This window comes from Balearica regulorum, chromosome 4 (assembly GCF_011004875.1).
Source record: "Balearica regulorum gibbericeps isolate bBalReg1 chromosome 4, bBalReg1.pri, whole genome shotgun sequence".
Classification (NCBI taxonomy): domain Eukaryota; kingdom Metazoa; phylum Chordata; class Aves; order Gruiformes; family Gruidae; genus Balearica; species Balearica regulorum.
In genome coordinates this window covers 33,779,004-33,793,619 of record NC_046187.1, presented here as the reverse complement: position 1 = coordinate 33,793,619, position 14,616 = coordinate 33,779,004, and the positions used below count along the sequence as shown (strand labels likewise).

The 14,616-nt window shown below is 39.4% G+C and overlaps 1 protein-coding gene across 4 annotated transcripts in view; it reads left to right on the top strand.

Annotated features, from left to right (window-relative positions):
- Window positions 1-14,616, top strand: part of FBXW7 (F-box and WD repeat domain containing 7) — a 186,164-nt gene that overhangs the window by 158,511 nt on the left and 13,037 nt on the right. For 3 of the 4 annotated variants that reach the window (XM_075751694.1, XM_075751696.1, XM_075751695.1), the window contains 4 exons: window positions 521-662; window positions 7,379-7,513; window positions 11,956-12,079; window positions 13,968-14,104. In XM_075751694.1, the coding sequence (XP_075607809.1) occupies window positions 521-662; window positions 7,379-7,513; window positions 11,956-12,079; window positions 13,968-14,104 (538 nt within the window). Of the gene's footprint in view, window positions 1-520; window positions 663-7,378; window positions 7,514-11,955; window positions 12,080-12,999; window positions 13,331-13,967; window positions 14,105-14,616 lie in introns of those variants that run through there. The other variant, XR_012835289.1, reaches the window with a different exon arrangement.

Genomic DNA, 14,616 nt, shown 5'->3' with positions numbered 1-14,616 from the left:
AACTCCTCGATATTACTAGCTCTTTGTCAACAAAATATATTAAGAGCTAAAAATAGGTATATTTTTTTTCTCTTTGGCGATGAAGCAGCACTAGCACATTTCACATACAGGTGAGACTCTGAGCTCTGCCTTCCTACATCACCAGTCAGAAGGCACAAATGCAGCCCAGAAGGAAAGGAAATACTCTGGCAAGGAAAGGAATATATAAACCTGCATCTGTATAGACAACCTGCTGGCCAATTAACAGAGTGGTAATTTTTCAGACTTGAAGGGTGATCCCCATTCCCCCCCTAGCTGGAGGATTAGTACTGCAGTGGTAGAAACAGGCAGATTTATGGAAGTGAGGGAACTGACCCCCTGAGTGACCAGCAGAACAATATTTCATGTCAGTGCTTTTGCATGAAGTTTAAGAGTTGAAGTAATAGTTGCAACTTCTGTACTAGATTTCTTATTCTGCAATAGACTTCTGAATTGTCCTTAATGTTTTAAATGTGACTATCGCTTTTTATTTGCATTGTAGTACTACGGGGTTGGTGCCATGCTCTGCCACACCTACTACTTTTGGGGACCTGAGGGCAGCCAATGGCCAGGGACAGCAACGGCGCCGCATTACATCTGTGCAGCCACCGACGGGCCTTCAGGAATGGCTGAAAATGTTTCAGGTAACCAGTGCTTAGAGAAATAACCATCTGAAGCAGCTTACCTCCCTGATTGAAGTAAAAGTCTGCTTCAGTAAAGGCAGTCCTCCTCCTGCCTCCCAGAACGTCTCTGTCATTGATTTTGTGTACTGTTTCAAAAACAAATGGGCATCCACTTCAAGGAATTGTGGTTCCCCGTTTCAGCTAGTTACTGTAGAGATTCATAAAAAATACTTCTTTCCCTGGTTTATTAATAAAATAAGCCTTCCTGTTTGATGCTTTCACATTTTCTGCAAAGTCTGTCCAACATGTAACGGCTGCCTCCATGGCCTCAGGCTAACTGGAGACATTTTCACTGGGAGAGTAGTAAGCGTTAGTGCGTGGCTTGCTTCAGTGCAGGTACAGCACTAGATTTGTTGTAAGGCTGGTGTCGTCTAAGAAAGAAAAGTTTAGCAAAAATAGATTAAAAGGAAACTCAGCGCATATTTTTACTCATCTTTATATACCTAACACAACGGCAACCAGTACATGCGTACACACTTGAAGGGAGGGGGGAGAAGAGGTTTTCTGTATCGTTCCAACAGCCTTCAGCAATGCCTAAAACTCAGTCTGCCAAAAGAGAAGGTGTGAGGGACAGTGGTATGCACCGCTTGCGTGGGTAGAAACTGAAATCTGCCTGGCTGCCAACCCGGGAGCACCTAAGCCAATTTTGTGTACGTTAATACAAACAGAGTTTGGGGCAGGCCTCTGCTCCTCTTCCACAACCATGGAGATCTCTTTCCTGTACAGTTTTGCTCTGCGTTTTTAAGAAGCAGGGATGAGTCCCAGTCATTGATTTGAAAAATGGAAATATTATGTCTTCGTATCTTGATTAATAAACTGTTACTTCTAAAAACGTTTTCAAAAGGAGTAACTAACTAATACAGGCATTGTTTCAGCTACTGTAACAGGCAAAGAAAGATAGAAGAGCAATATTGAGATCAGTAGTGAGCATACAATTTTGCAGGCAGGAGCGTGCTTTTGGCTTGATTCATGCTGCCACATAATACCATTGATCTCAATCACTGTCAGTTCTGAACATTAAAATAATAATGTAGAACTCCTTCCCTCTTTATTTTTACACGTTTATAAATCTGCTTAAAACAGTGGAAGTTTGGAATTAAGATTCTTGTACACATCATTCAGTTTCTTAAAAATATTCACATTTCATTATTATGGTGTATCTTTTTTGAGACTGTTCATAGAAATATGTCTTTTTAACCCCTAAGAATCATATTTGAATGGTACTTTATATATATGATAATGTAATACTTCATTGTATTTTAACATTTTGTAACGTTTTAGCCTTTCTACTAACAAAAGCTATTTTATCTGGAATGTACACTATGTATTTCCTCACATAAGATTGCTAGTTATCCAGTTACATATTTTTAAAAATAGGGGAGGGCTTTCCTTGATGTACTTTATGCCTGCTAAGCCTGCTTCATAGCACTGTCTTAAATGAAAATATATTTCCAGTTAATTTTAAAGCTAAATTTTCAGGGGCACGTTAGCTGGACATACGTACCGCTTCAAGGTAGCACTGTCCTTTGGCATAGTAGTTGGCAGTAACGAATGATACTCAGTTATTTTGAGGTTTCTGAGCTGTACATTCTCCTATGTTATCTTTTCAAATTAAAAAGCAAGACCACTCTTCAAATATTAAGAAAGCTTAAGATGGCCTTTAAGGTTTTTTTTAAATTTATTTTGTATATGGTATTGCTGCTCTTAGGTTTTATAGTTGATCTAAGCCTTTTATTTTGAAAGTGACAAAAAACGAATGCAGAAAGGAGAAACAGTTGGCAGGGTAGTTGCACTTTCCCTTTAAAAATGAAGATGTATATTGATTTCAATGAAATGTTAGTCTGGAAAGAAAAATAGAACAGCATTTTGATAGGTTCAAACCATTTAATTTCTTAAAGGCCTATTTATTTTTTCTGTTTTGCGGTGGCTCTTTGCTTCAGGTCTTTTTAATATCGACTATAAGATTTTTAAAACTCAGCACCCAAGTGTATCTTCACAAGATTTTTTTCTTTTACAAGCAACTTTATTTTATTTGAACCAGGATATATATTTTCAAGTCACCAAATTGCTTGCCACAAGGGAAAAAAAAAAAAGGTGTTAAGTTCAGAGATGGTACTGCTTTAAAAATTACTGTCTCTTTCTCTCTTCATTCTTCCTACTTAACATACTTACAGTGTTGGGTTTTATTTAAGTAATGTGATAAAAAAAATTACATTTTCTTGGAATATTGATGTTGAAAAGTTGTTCCATACACAGTAAGTATAGGCAATCACTGAGTAACTAGTGAACGTTGTTATTTTACATAAAAGTGGAAGCATTTTTTTCTCAGCAGTTTAGATAGTGCCCAAAATGCTTTTGCCATTTCTGGCTGGCAAGAGTGCTGTTCCTTGCTTTTACATAAAGAGTTGGCTAAGCCACCTTAATTCAAATTACTTACCATTCTCCATTTCTTATTCTTCCGAAGACACTCATGAATGCATAAATAGGCGACTGAGTAGTCCACCTCTTACGTGAAGCAGGCGGTAAAGATTGTGTCATAACCAGCATTGCAGCATTGTCTGCTCTGTCCTCCTGCAGTGGGACACGGTCTAGGGTTTGGTGTTTCTGTACAACCCCTATGCACAGAATGGGGAAAATCCGCACTACACCACCACCCCCCTTTTGGGTACATCACCGTTATCAGTTGCTTTCAGGGGAATAGTGCAGGCTTAAAGCAGATCTCCTGATCATCCCTGCTTATTTCCCGTTGGTTTGGGTCTCGGGGCAGTTTTGGTACATACAAACTAGCCTCCTCTCAGAAGAAACTACGCTGTCCGACCCACAGCGGGACTGTAAGACTCTGAACCAGTTGCTGCTCCTCTAGATAGGTTCATATCACGTGTGGTGCAGATGTTCAGCCCAGGAGACCAGGCTAGGTCTTAGAGATGGGTAAATGCTAGAGCTTCAGCACCAACTGCTCCCGAACCTCTCCTGCTACAACAGACTACTTGCTGATGTAGACAACCTTTCTTTCAGTGGATTTTGCTTATGTGCTATTTTTATCCAGACCGAGATACTTTCGAGGTGGAGGATGGCAGGGTTCCCGTTAACTGATCCAAGAGTCAGGCAGAAGCAAGATCCGAAGAGCCCTTCCTGCAGGTGTTTCTAACTACAGACCTCCATTAACAGAACTCAGTAACAGAGAGCAGCACCCTGAAATTAAACCATTTAAAATAGGTGTCCTAAATACACCTATAATAGAAAAAGGATCTAATTGCTACAAACAGTAATTGTACAAATTGGAGGTAGCAGATGAGAGCTGTGCGATAGAAAAGCCTAGATCATGGAAGAGTGGAGGGAGGTAGAGAGACAGGAGACGGTAAAAGGGGTAGGTGGCAGGTCAGACAGGAGGGATGAGGTGGACATTGTAGAAGCAGCAAAGCTGTTGTTTATATTGATTATAAAGCTATTTTTCATGCCTGAAGAAAGAAAGGAAAGACATTTCAACCTAACAGCAAAGGGGAAAACGAAGGGATGGTTTCCAGGTAGGTAGTGCCGCAGTTGCAGCAACTGTGTTACTGCATGAGGAAGTGGTGTGAACCAGCCAGAAGGCCTGGGCTGACATACCAACGCCTCGGGGAGGATGGGAGGGAAGAGGGAGGACGTCTGTTTAGCAATCTCAGATCATTCAAAGAGCAATATTGGCAGTCCCCGCTGGCTTTCCAAGAGCTATGTGAATGAATCCTGGAGTTACCTTTTCTAGGGGAACCCCTGCCCATAATAAAAGCCTTATTTTAATTTTTCAGTAAAAGTCAACATAAGTTTTGAAGGCAAGGAAAACCAATTAAATGTGTTTTAAAGATAAAGTATATTCTTTATAAAAAGTTCTTCAATTTGAAAGGGAATCACCTGGTAGAAAACCAAGATATCTGGACACTACACTACGTGTCTCAGAAGTCTCTGGTCATCTACAATGTTTGAAACTTTGCAAACTGTTTGGCACACATTTACTTTTTTTTTTTCCCTCTCTTCTGCAACATTTGTTCACTGTTGTTTCTCATCAAAGCCACAAACTTATTTCGTCCCCTCTCCGCTCAGTGTGCTACGTGCAGTTTTTTTGCAAATAGATCAAGCTATGGGGCCCAGAAACAGTAATTTACTAGACTTGCCTTAGTTAATGCAAACAGTTGTGTTCATCTGGCAAGGCTTCATCCCCATTTTCCATGCCAAACATTTCCCTCGGAGACCCCTTACCGACTGTAGCTGGAGGTTTGTTTGCTTAAGTGAAAGACTAAGGGGACGGTGTTCTAGAGAAAACATTTTGTAGCAGCCGATTGCTTAAAAAGAGCCTCCGGAAGCTGCCTGTAGCCATCCTCTAACGATGAACGGACAGATGAAAGAGGGTACTGCTTTTATTCATTAGCATCTCTTTCTCATTCTTGAACCTTTTTCTTTTCTGTTCAGATCTGTATTATATGTTAAAACCAAAGAAAGAGAGTTTACAGATTAAGGTGGTAGTGTATAGTGAAGTTACTAATCAATAACCTGTTCATAACTGCTCGCAAGGTTTGCTACTGCAAAAACCAATGCTCTTCAGGTTGAGTTGTTCTAATTTAATAAATGTAACCGCTTATAAATTAAGCCTAGACTGACCTTGGAAATTTATATTATAAGGAAGTAGCACAGGTATTAGTTTCCCTTTTTTAAATTCTCCTAAATTCAAACACGGTTGGCAGATGAGATTAAAGATTGCAAACGTTTGTACCTCACACCAGCTAAGCTCTGGGTTAGTGAAACAAACGGCAGTTGGAAAGTTGGTGAGATAAACAGTTCTTCGGTGCAGGATTTATGGAGAACTGCTCTGTGATGCAAATGTTTCTATTGAGAGTGTTTTATAGTAAAAGCTGTTTATAACAGCACTGCTGCAATTTATGCTGAGACATTCTTGTTTCTTTTTAATATTCTGAGGTATTGGATGTGAGACACAGAACCCCCCATCTCATGCGGTGACAATCTACGTACCCACGCTTGGATGGGGAATAGTTTCTTGCTGGCTTAGCCCACCTCACCAATTGCCCACAGCACGTGCAAAGGCTGAGGTCATAGGCGCTAACTCCTCCGTTAGGGTAGGCGGGAGTTAGCTGCCGCTGTCTGCCGCCTCATTGCTGTAGAGCAAGAGCGTGTCACTGGGGTGGGCAAGGTGCTACAGCTGTCCCGGCAGGTGCTCGCGCCGTAAGTAAGGCAGCTTGAAGCTCCTTTCGCTGCACTGGTGGAATGGGGTCACCTGAAAGTCAGGTGGGTCGTCATGTGGCTAAATGATACTTTTCTTGACATTCCAAGTATTTTGACGTTTTAATTAGGGAGAAATTATGTGACACCGTGATATTTCTGTGTTGAGTAAAGCGGGGTATCTACCTGCTCTGCATTCACTTTCAAAAATTCCACCTTCTTCGCTTGCCTCGTTGCTCTGCAGAAACTTCGCAATATACAAACGTAGTATTGCAGAGATCAGAGTTAACTGTCAGAATCAAATCCAGAGAACAAAAATTTAGAGCATGAGTATGAAAGGTCCTGAGATACATGGCAGATTAATACAGAAATCTTAATTGTAAGGTATCTTGCCTTTTTTTTTTTTTTTTTATTTCAGTTAGCCTCTTACCACAACTGTACTATCATTTGTATGTGCTAATTTACTTGTAAATGTCACTCTAGAAGACATTCAGGAATACGAATGTGAATCTGCTCTCAAAAACTGTGTTGTCTCATTTTCTCTCCTCTCTAAGGCTTTATTCATGCTCTAATTCTAAATCAGTTAGCGGTGGCTGTTGTTTTTTCCACAAGAAATAATTTTTTTCTTCAAATTGTTTTCATATAACAAATCAAAACTCTTTGATGAGCACAGATGAGTTTAAGACGTGCTTTTCAGATGTGGAGCATATTCAGTTATTAATTTTTTTCTACAAATGATGTTGTTAATCTGCTATGCTCTCAGAGGAGTGCCTTATTAAAATCTTCAAATTTTATGGTGCCCATTAGTAAAAATGTGAAGTAAGAAAATTACCAATCAAAAATCCCTGTTTATTCAAGTGTAAATTGATACTTACCAAATATACATTGGTTTATAGCCAGGATTCTGAAATTACAGCATTGTCACTTAGGGACATATTGTAGTAATAAGCAGGCAATAAGCTACTTTTAGAGAAAGTTACTTTTCTTTCTTTCCTGTTGTTTTGTTTAAAGTTTTTGGTCTGCTGGATGAAACATAAAGGTTAAAAGTTATCATCTCACTTGTATGCACAATGGAGAAAGACAGGGAGCGTGTTCTGTTGCAACCCCTTTATTGGCAGTAATATGTGTGTAGATTTCATCAAAGAAGCTTAATTAATTTAATTATTATTATTAAATATTATGTATTTAATTGCTAATCGGTATGGGTGTGTATAAAATCCTTTCTTAGCTTATGAATCAATGTAGCAATTTTCCATATTCTGTGTTGATTAACTTTTCATTTGTGTGTAATTAACATGAGCATTTATCTTGCTGGCTTTTTATATGCTTGTACGTAGGTCGACAAGGAAACTTAACTTGCTTTTTTGGCGAAGCAACAGCACTTATTCATATACACCAGACTAGTATATTAAAGTAAGCTTACTGGTTTTTGGTTTTTTTTCTTTTTTTTTTTTTTTTTTTTATTGCAGAGCTGGAGTGGACCAGAGAAATTACTTGCTTTAGATGAACTGATTGATAGTTGTGAACCAACACAAGTAAAACACATGATGCAAGTGATAGAGCCCCAGTTTCAAAGAGACTTCATTTCCTTGCTCCCAAAAGAGGTGAGAAATACAGGACAATATCGGACAATGCAGCGCATCAGCTGCCAGCTTTTAAGAACTTCCATGCTAATTATGGCCTTCAGTTTTGCTAACACAGTGATGTAAACTGATGTTAAAGAGGTCCACAATTAGGTATACTACCATAACATGGCTACTGTAATTTCAGATTAACATACCTTTCTCTCTTGATAGGCATTTGGATACCTGGAAGAACAGACGACTCCTTTAAACGAAGTCCCAGTAGCTTTAAAAATATCTCTGAATCTTAATTGGGTTGATGGTGCTTTTGTTTTTGAGAACTAATTCTGTTAGGGCACGCATGCACAAAGATTTCCTCTGGATGTAAGACCTTTCTGCACATTATTCTGTAAATATAAGCATTATTGTTCAATGCTTTAAGTGGTGGGTTTTTGTGAATATTATCTTTGAATTTGTTTTAAACAAACTGAGCCCTAAAATCTCTACCAAAAAAACCCAAAAGTAAACCCAGAAAAGCACTTCTCACTAAGGATAAAGCCTAAACCGTCATTAAGCAGATATCTTACAGTAAGTCCTTTACTGCAAATCAGATCATGTTGTATCTGGTTAAAGAGAAACCAAGATTTAGATTTCTGCGTGTGTAACTAAATGCTGTCCACAGGAGAGTAATTCTTGATGTCCTTGCAAAGAGAAAATGAGGGTGGATATGAGAGATACAAACCCAGTTTGCTACAATTATTAAATGAATGTATTTTAGTTCATTTAGAAATGGTACTTCTGACCTTGATTGATTTTAGGGAATTGGAAGCGGTTTTGTTATTTGGAGTGGGGAGGAAGTCTATTTTCTTTTGCCAGATCTACCGCACGTTGGGTTTTCCACGTGAACATTTTCATGAGGGCTGAAGTTTTCGCAAGTGTTTAGTTACTAACACATTACAAGGCAAGTTCTTAAAAGATATTCTGGTGCTAGTATTTGGTTGGTGTGTTTAACATGGTCTCATTACCCGAAGACTGTTCTGTATCTCTGTTTCTTGACATTTTTTCTGGTGTTTATCCTATTTTAGAATACTTGGATATACAAGACCCTTCTTGCCTTTTACATACTGTCCTGTCTTCACAAGGAAGTGTCCCAGCCTTCCCTTGCTGGGTAGCATTTGTAAGGGTTGGAAGCAATTTGTACAACGAGTATTAACATAGTACACATGAGATGAGATGAGTATTTACAGAAGCACTTCCTGTGGCAGCTGCCTTCATAAATGGAAAGGACACGGGGGAGGAGAAGAGTTTAGTAAGACCTCTGCCTGTTTGCCATGTTTCTAGAGGAGCTGCCCAAAGCGGCCTTAGTTCAGAGGCAGAGGAAGGCAGAAAGACTTTGTATTTTGAGAAGACAGAAGATACTTTGCCACTTCTGCATCTGTTAAACGTGGAACTTTAATATAGAGTTGGTAACAGTAACTCACAGCTCAGTTGTCTTTGCATGATTTAGTGGCAAAACTAATTCAAGTACAACCAGCCATCTAGTTATGCTGTAACTAATGATCATGTTATTATTTCAGTCTTAGTAATTTCTTCACAGAGAAGATACGCTATTTAGCTGTAAAACTTCCTTTCTCATTTATGTTTCTTGAATCCATTGTAAGCTACTTGTGTTTCATTTGTTTAATTTATTTTTAGTGTTTGTTCTTGCCTCTTGAAACCAGAATATTGCAAGCGCTTAGCTTCATGAAAGGCTGACTTCACCGGAGAAGCTGGCTTCAATAATTTTACCTTCCTAACCTCTGGTCACTGTCACCAAAGTTAACCAAGTTAAACAAAAAACCCCATTGAGCTAACTCCACCATCTCCTCTCCTTTTTGAAGATCATTTTTCACCCAGGTCTCGTAAATGATGTGACCCCAGCTACTTGCGCTGGCTGCAGCAGGGGGTGACGAACTGAGCTCTGGGGGCAAGAATAAGTTTTAGGGTCAGTAATTCTGTAAACAGGCTTCCCTATCAAAGCCGGCATCGTGTGAAAGCAGGCTCTCCTGAGTTGTCGCTCCGCATTAACATCTGCAGTTATCTCCAGTGCTGTTGGATGCAATGCAGTGATTTTAATACCTAACCAGAACAAGATGATGATTTGGACAGGAGGACTTTTCTTCAAAAACAATTTCAGCAATGCAAAGACAGTAACTTGATAGCTGAATAACCAAGACAATGTTTGCTTTCCTCCTGAGGAAACATGCAGTCAAACAATTAATCTGAAATGAATACTCTTGTTTTCTTGCTGAAACTTTAGAAATAATTATTGAAATTACTTGTTTGTGAAAACCAGGTCTAGAAACCAACAGAAGAGGAGTTTTGCTGAAATCAGCCAAAGAAATTTTGTTGGTGCCACATGTGTGAGTGAAGAAAAAGTGAGAGCTGGCTTGTTACTGGGTATTACTAATACTACAGCGGAGAGTAGTCAAAGATGAGGTCTTTGCTACCTGAAGTTTTCTTATAACTAGATCCATGAGCTGAGACAAAGAGACGTCCTCTTTTATGCACTGCTAATCTTAAAGTCAACTGTGGGCTGTTGACCCTTGATGACTATTTAGATAAATATAGTCTAAAATAAATGTCACCCATATGTAACCTGGTTTAGAATCAGTTGGCTCGCAAGTTTTAATTAACACCATCTTAGCAAGTGTCCATATCTGTACGGATCGGACAAGTGGTATTTAAACAAACTCTGCTGTCAGTTAAGGAACATCCAGCAAAAATGGAAAGGATCTCTTTCATGTGTGAGTCTTGCTGCGTGCAGGAGTATCTGATGCATGTTAGGAAATGGCACTACTTAAATAATTTCCCATACCAGGAATTGACAGAAAGTCTAAAAGGATGGGTCCAATTGCTGCTCTTGTAATAGTGAGCCTTACACCAGATCCTAAATGCTGGCTTCCCGAGTAGGGCCAGAAGGAAGATCCCTCCTGCGTACAGGATCTAATGTGTAACTTAAGACACAGGTCCTTGAAATGTGGAGTCCTATGTGCTCAATGCAAGCTGCAGGCGATGACTTGCAAAGAAGGTGTGTGTGCAGTCAAAATGCAAACAGTTCTGGCATACTGAATTTTTATTTCCTGTTCAGTCACTGGCTGGACTAGATTACTGAAAGTAAACGTTTCTCACATAATAAGGTCAAAAATCTGCTGAGGTCAACAGCCTACAGTTAGGACTTCCCTACTGAATTTCAGTCTGTGCTGCTTTGAAGGGCAGGTTCTATTTATGTACATCATAACTAACGCCAGCTAAAAAGTAAATAAATAAAAAAAAAAATCCTGAACTCAAAAAGATATGTCAAGCAGAAGTAAAAGTGGATGATCTGATTTCCCTGAGAACTTTGCATCCTATTAGCTACTGCCAAAGACCTTGCTGTTTCAGCATGTAAATAGGTCTCTGCATCGCTTTTTATCAATATTGTTCTTTCTGCAGAGTTTTTAGCCGTGGAAGGGACTTTCCTGCCTCTTACATTTTCCATGACGGGGGAGATGCATTGTTGCTGTCAAGTAGAAAAGCTGTACTTGATTATTGCACCCATAAGGATTGCTGGCCCTGGGTTTTGGGCTGTGTTTTAGATGCCTCTGTCCCTGCTTAAGCCTTCAGTACATCTGAAGATAGATATATATATATATGGAGATTTGGGAGGTTTTTATCATGGTCATTATGTGGCTTAGCTCAGTCAACTGAGGTCTGAATTCTCCCAACAACCTTTAATTTTGTCACATTGAAAAGCTCATCTTCTGTGTATCTTCTGGTGCTTATTGGGATGCCCCATGTGTTTTGGTAACATACTGTGTACAGTGTTGAGGTTGCGTATTTCAATCCTTCTGCATCCCAGTCTGTAAAACTCCCTGTAACACCGCTTAGGAGTGTGGTTGCATTCCAGTCAGAAGAGGAGCGCTACGTTTGCTGCATTTCCTACAGCTGCAGAGTGCTTTTGAACTACAGCCCACGTAGCATTTACTTTTTCTGCATTTAAGCTCACTGAGTGACGTTACTCATCACAACGTACTTTCCTATTTGCTCGAGTGGTGAGTGTTTTAATTTCTAGTTAAACTCTCAAAATAACTTTTGGTTTAATTGTTAGCTAAAATAACAAACAAACACAGACATAATTAGTTTAGTAATAATTCTGTTAGTGATTCAAAGTAATGTGGATTACATTTTAAAAATAATAGTGATTTCAGCTGACGTCTTCTCTCCTGCAAATACAAGAATCGTTTCTGATGTGATCTGTATGGATTTAGTTACTTAAGATGATTGTTATACTTTGTGTGCCCACTGGAATAAGCCATAGCTCTGTTAAGTTTCTGAGATTGTTTAATAATTTATTGTTTCAATTTTCTGTATTTCAGCCCCTGATGTGTGATAATACTTGGAGTTACTTCACTTTTCCTTTCAAAAGCAATGCAGAAAATACACTTTTTCTCTTTTTTTTACAGCTGGCACTGTACGTGCTGTCATTCCTGGAACCCAGGGACCTTCTGCAGGCAGCCCAGACATGTCGTTACTGGAGAATTCTGGCTGAAGATAATCTTCTCTGGAGAGAGAAATGCAAAGAGGAGGGTAAGGCTGAGCAAAAAAAGATGGATGTAATGGTCAAAGTGTTGCTGTTGCAAAAAAAGTGCAGTTCATTTACATAATAAGCTTAAAGTTTTATGAAGGCAATTCGTGTGACTTTAAATTTACTGCTAGCGATGCTTTGAGCTATGCAGTGTGTATCTCTGTTGAAAGTTGGAAGCAGAAATAATCCGTGGAGTACTAGAAATTAAACTAGAGTTAAACATCCTATTTATAAAGTCTGCTAGGTGTATGTTTTTAAAATACAATTATTCTTGCTTTTTAAAGATTATTTTTATTCAAAATACAACCAAAGCAAGGTGTAAAAATGATAGGAGCAGAGTCTTGCAGTTTGTAAATAACATGGAGGGAAAACTGGTTCAGCGGTTGGGTAGAAGCGATGCAGTAATTTCACATCGTTTGTAGGAAAATGAACAGAGAAATGCCACGAGAGGGGGAGAAGGTGCTAACTTGATTGCTTAGAGAGGGACACACAATCCATAAGTCATGTGGATGTTGCCTGCTCATGCCAAATCAAGAAGATATGGTGATTCAGAAGCAATAGGAATGGGCAAAAATGGCTCCCAGGAAAGGAGCCACATATTTGAGCACATGAAGAATGTAAGTTTTTATTTTTAAGGAGAATTATATGACCAAGGAGTCTGTTCTGGGGGCAGAGCACATGCATGGGATCTCAGAGCAGTATCCCTCTTGGACATGGGCAAACACACAGGGTCCTGTCCGGGCTGCCTCTGAGTGGGGAGACAAGAACTTGTGAGAGTCAAGGTTTTAAAAACAAAACAAAACAAAAAAAACAAACAACCCATGACAATGTGAATGTTGCTGGCTATTTGTAAAGGCACCTAAATTAATTAGTTTTCTTTTGCAGTGGAAACCAGGTGTCTAACCTCTTAAATTTTCTCTAGAGATTCTCCTTTTCTAAATTTCAGTGAAAATGCATTACGAGGACAGAATGAGAAAAAAAGTTGAGAGTGGAATGTGCCTACATTTGTGATCTTAGAAGTAAAAAATGAATATGGCCAGGCATGAGAGCGCAAACAAAACAGTACTGTAGCCTGCTTACGCTTAGTGAGTTGCTCAGCGATACGAAGGAGCAGTGAATTCAAGACTTGCAGATAGAGACACCAGCGAAGAGGCTAAAAGCAGAAGAGTGAAATCCACGTACTGGCAAGAGACAAGACTCTTGCTCGTAATGAGATGCGGTGAAGAGAGGAACTGCATAGGGAAGAGAGATTGGTGAGAGAATTGTAAAAATAAAGATATATCTGTAATAGCAAGGCTAAAACAAAGCACGGCTGCTTAAGCGTCAGTTCAGAAAGGGCATAGCTAGACTTAAATTCCAGCCAGGAGAGGACAGTGCCAAGAGCACACAGCCTTTCAAATAAAGAATTCAAAGCTCACTAATACCAAGCGTCACAGTGAGCCTAAAGGCAATGAAGATGGGTGACCGGAGAGGAGGCCTGCAGACAGAAAGGCTTGCTTTTTGAAGGGTTCCAGAACGAGCGTACAAGGGGTTATGGAGTTTGTTGGGCAATTCCCATTTGAAAAAGGCAACGTTCTGCTGCGTTGCCTCAGAAAGGGGGATTCAAACCCAAGCTAGAAGGCAGCCAGCAAGGAATGATGAACTGGAGCCTTTTCAGGCACAATTACAGTCATGATTACGCTAAATGACAAGGAAAGATGTGGTATAGAGCTGAGGAGCAGGGTGGTGTCACTGACACATGATGCAAATACTGGCATGCGGGACGTTGTTACGTCAATGCAGTATTTCATGTCAGAGGTCACGGTAAAGGTTTGGGAGGGAGAGAAGCTGTTTTCTTTGGGGTGGGCCTCATCTCTCCCCCTCCCCACTTTTCAAAAAAATAATTTTCAGGGATTGATGAACCGTTACACATCAAGAGGAGAAAAGTAATAAAACCAGGCTTTATACACAGTCCGTGGAAAAGCGCCTACATTAGACAACACAGGATTGATACCAACTGGCGGCGAGGAGAACTAAAATCGCCTAAGGTAAGTTTCTGAGCTGTGTGCATGGTGCCATGAAGGAAGCAGGATCAACTTGTGGGTTATTTTTTCCCTTCGGACAAGCCAGACTATCCATGCACAAAAAGCAGTGTATTGTTACAGGAAAAAAGAAATTATTCGTATTTTAGTTTACCCTGGATTTAATTTAATTTCTGAGCCACCCTATTAGCAAATCAAAAGGTGATTCTTCAGACAGCAGAATTCTTTCACTGCTGTTTTAAAAAATTCTGTACAATTTCATGAATTCCTATAAATATGCCAGTCTCTTTGAGACAGATAATCTCAGAAACTTGATTGGAAATACTTATATTTAAAATTGAACATACACACATATACTCTCTCTATATAAATACATATATGTGTCTGTATTTGTAGAGTTGGGCCATGTCACAACATAAAAATACTCCACAGCTATTCTGTGATCATTTCATGCTTTATTTTTATACATACTCTTCTAAATTGAGCAGCACAAGACAATAATTCCATTCTGTGTTAAG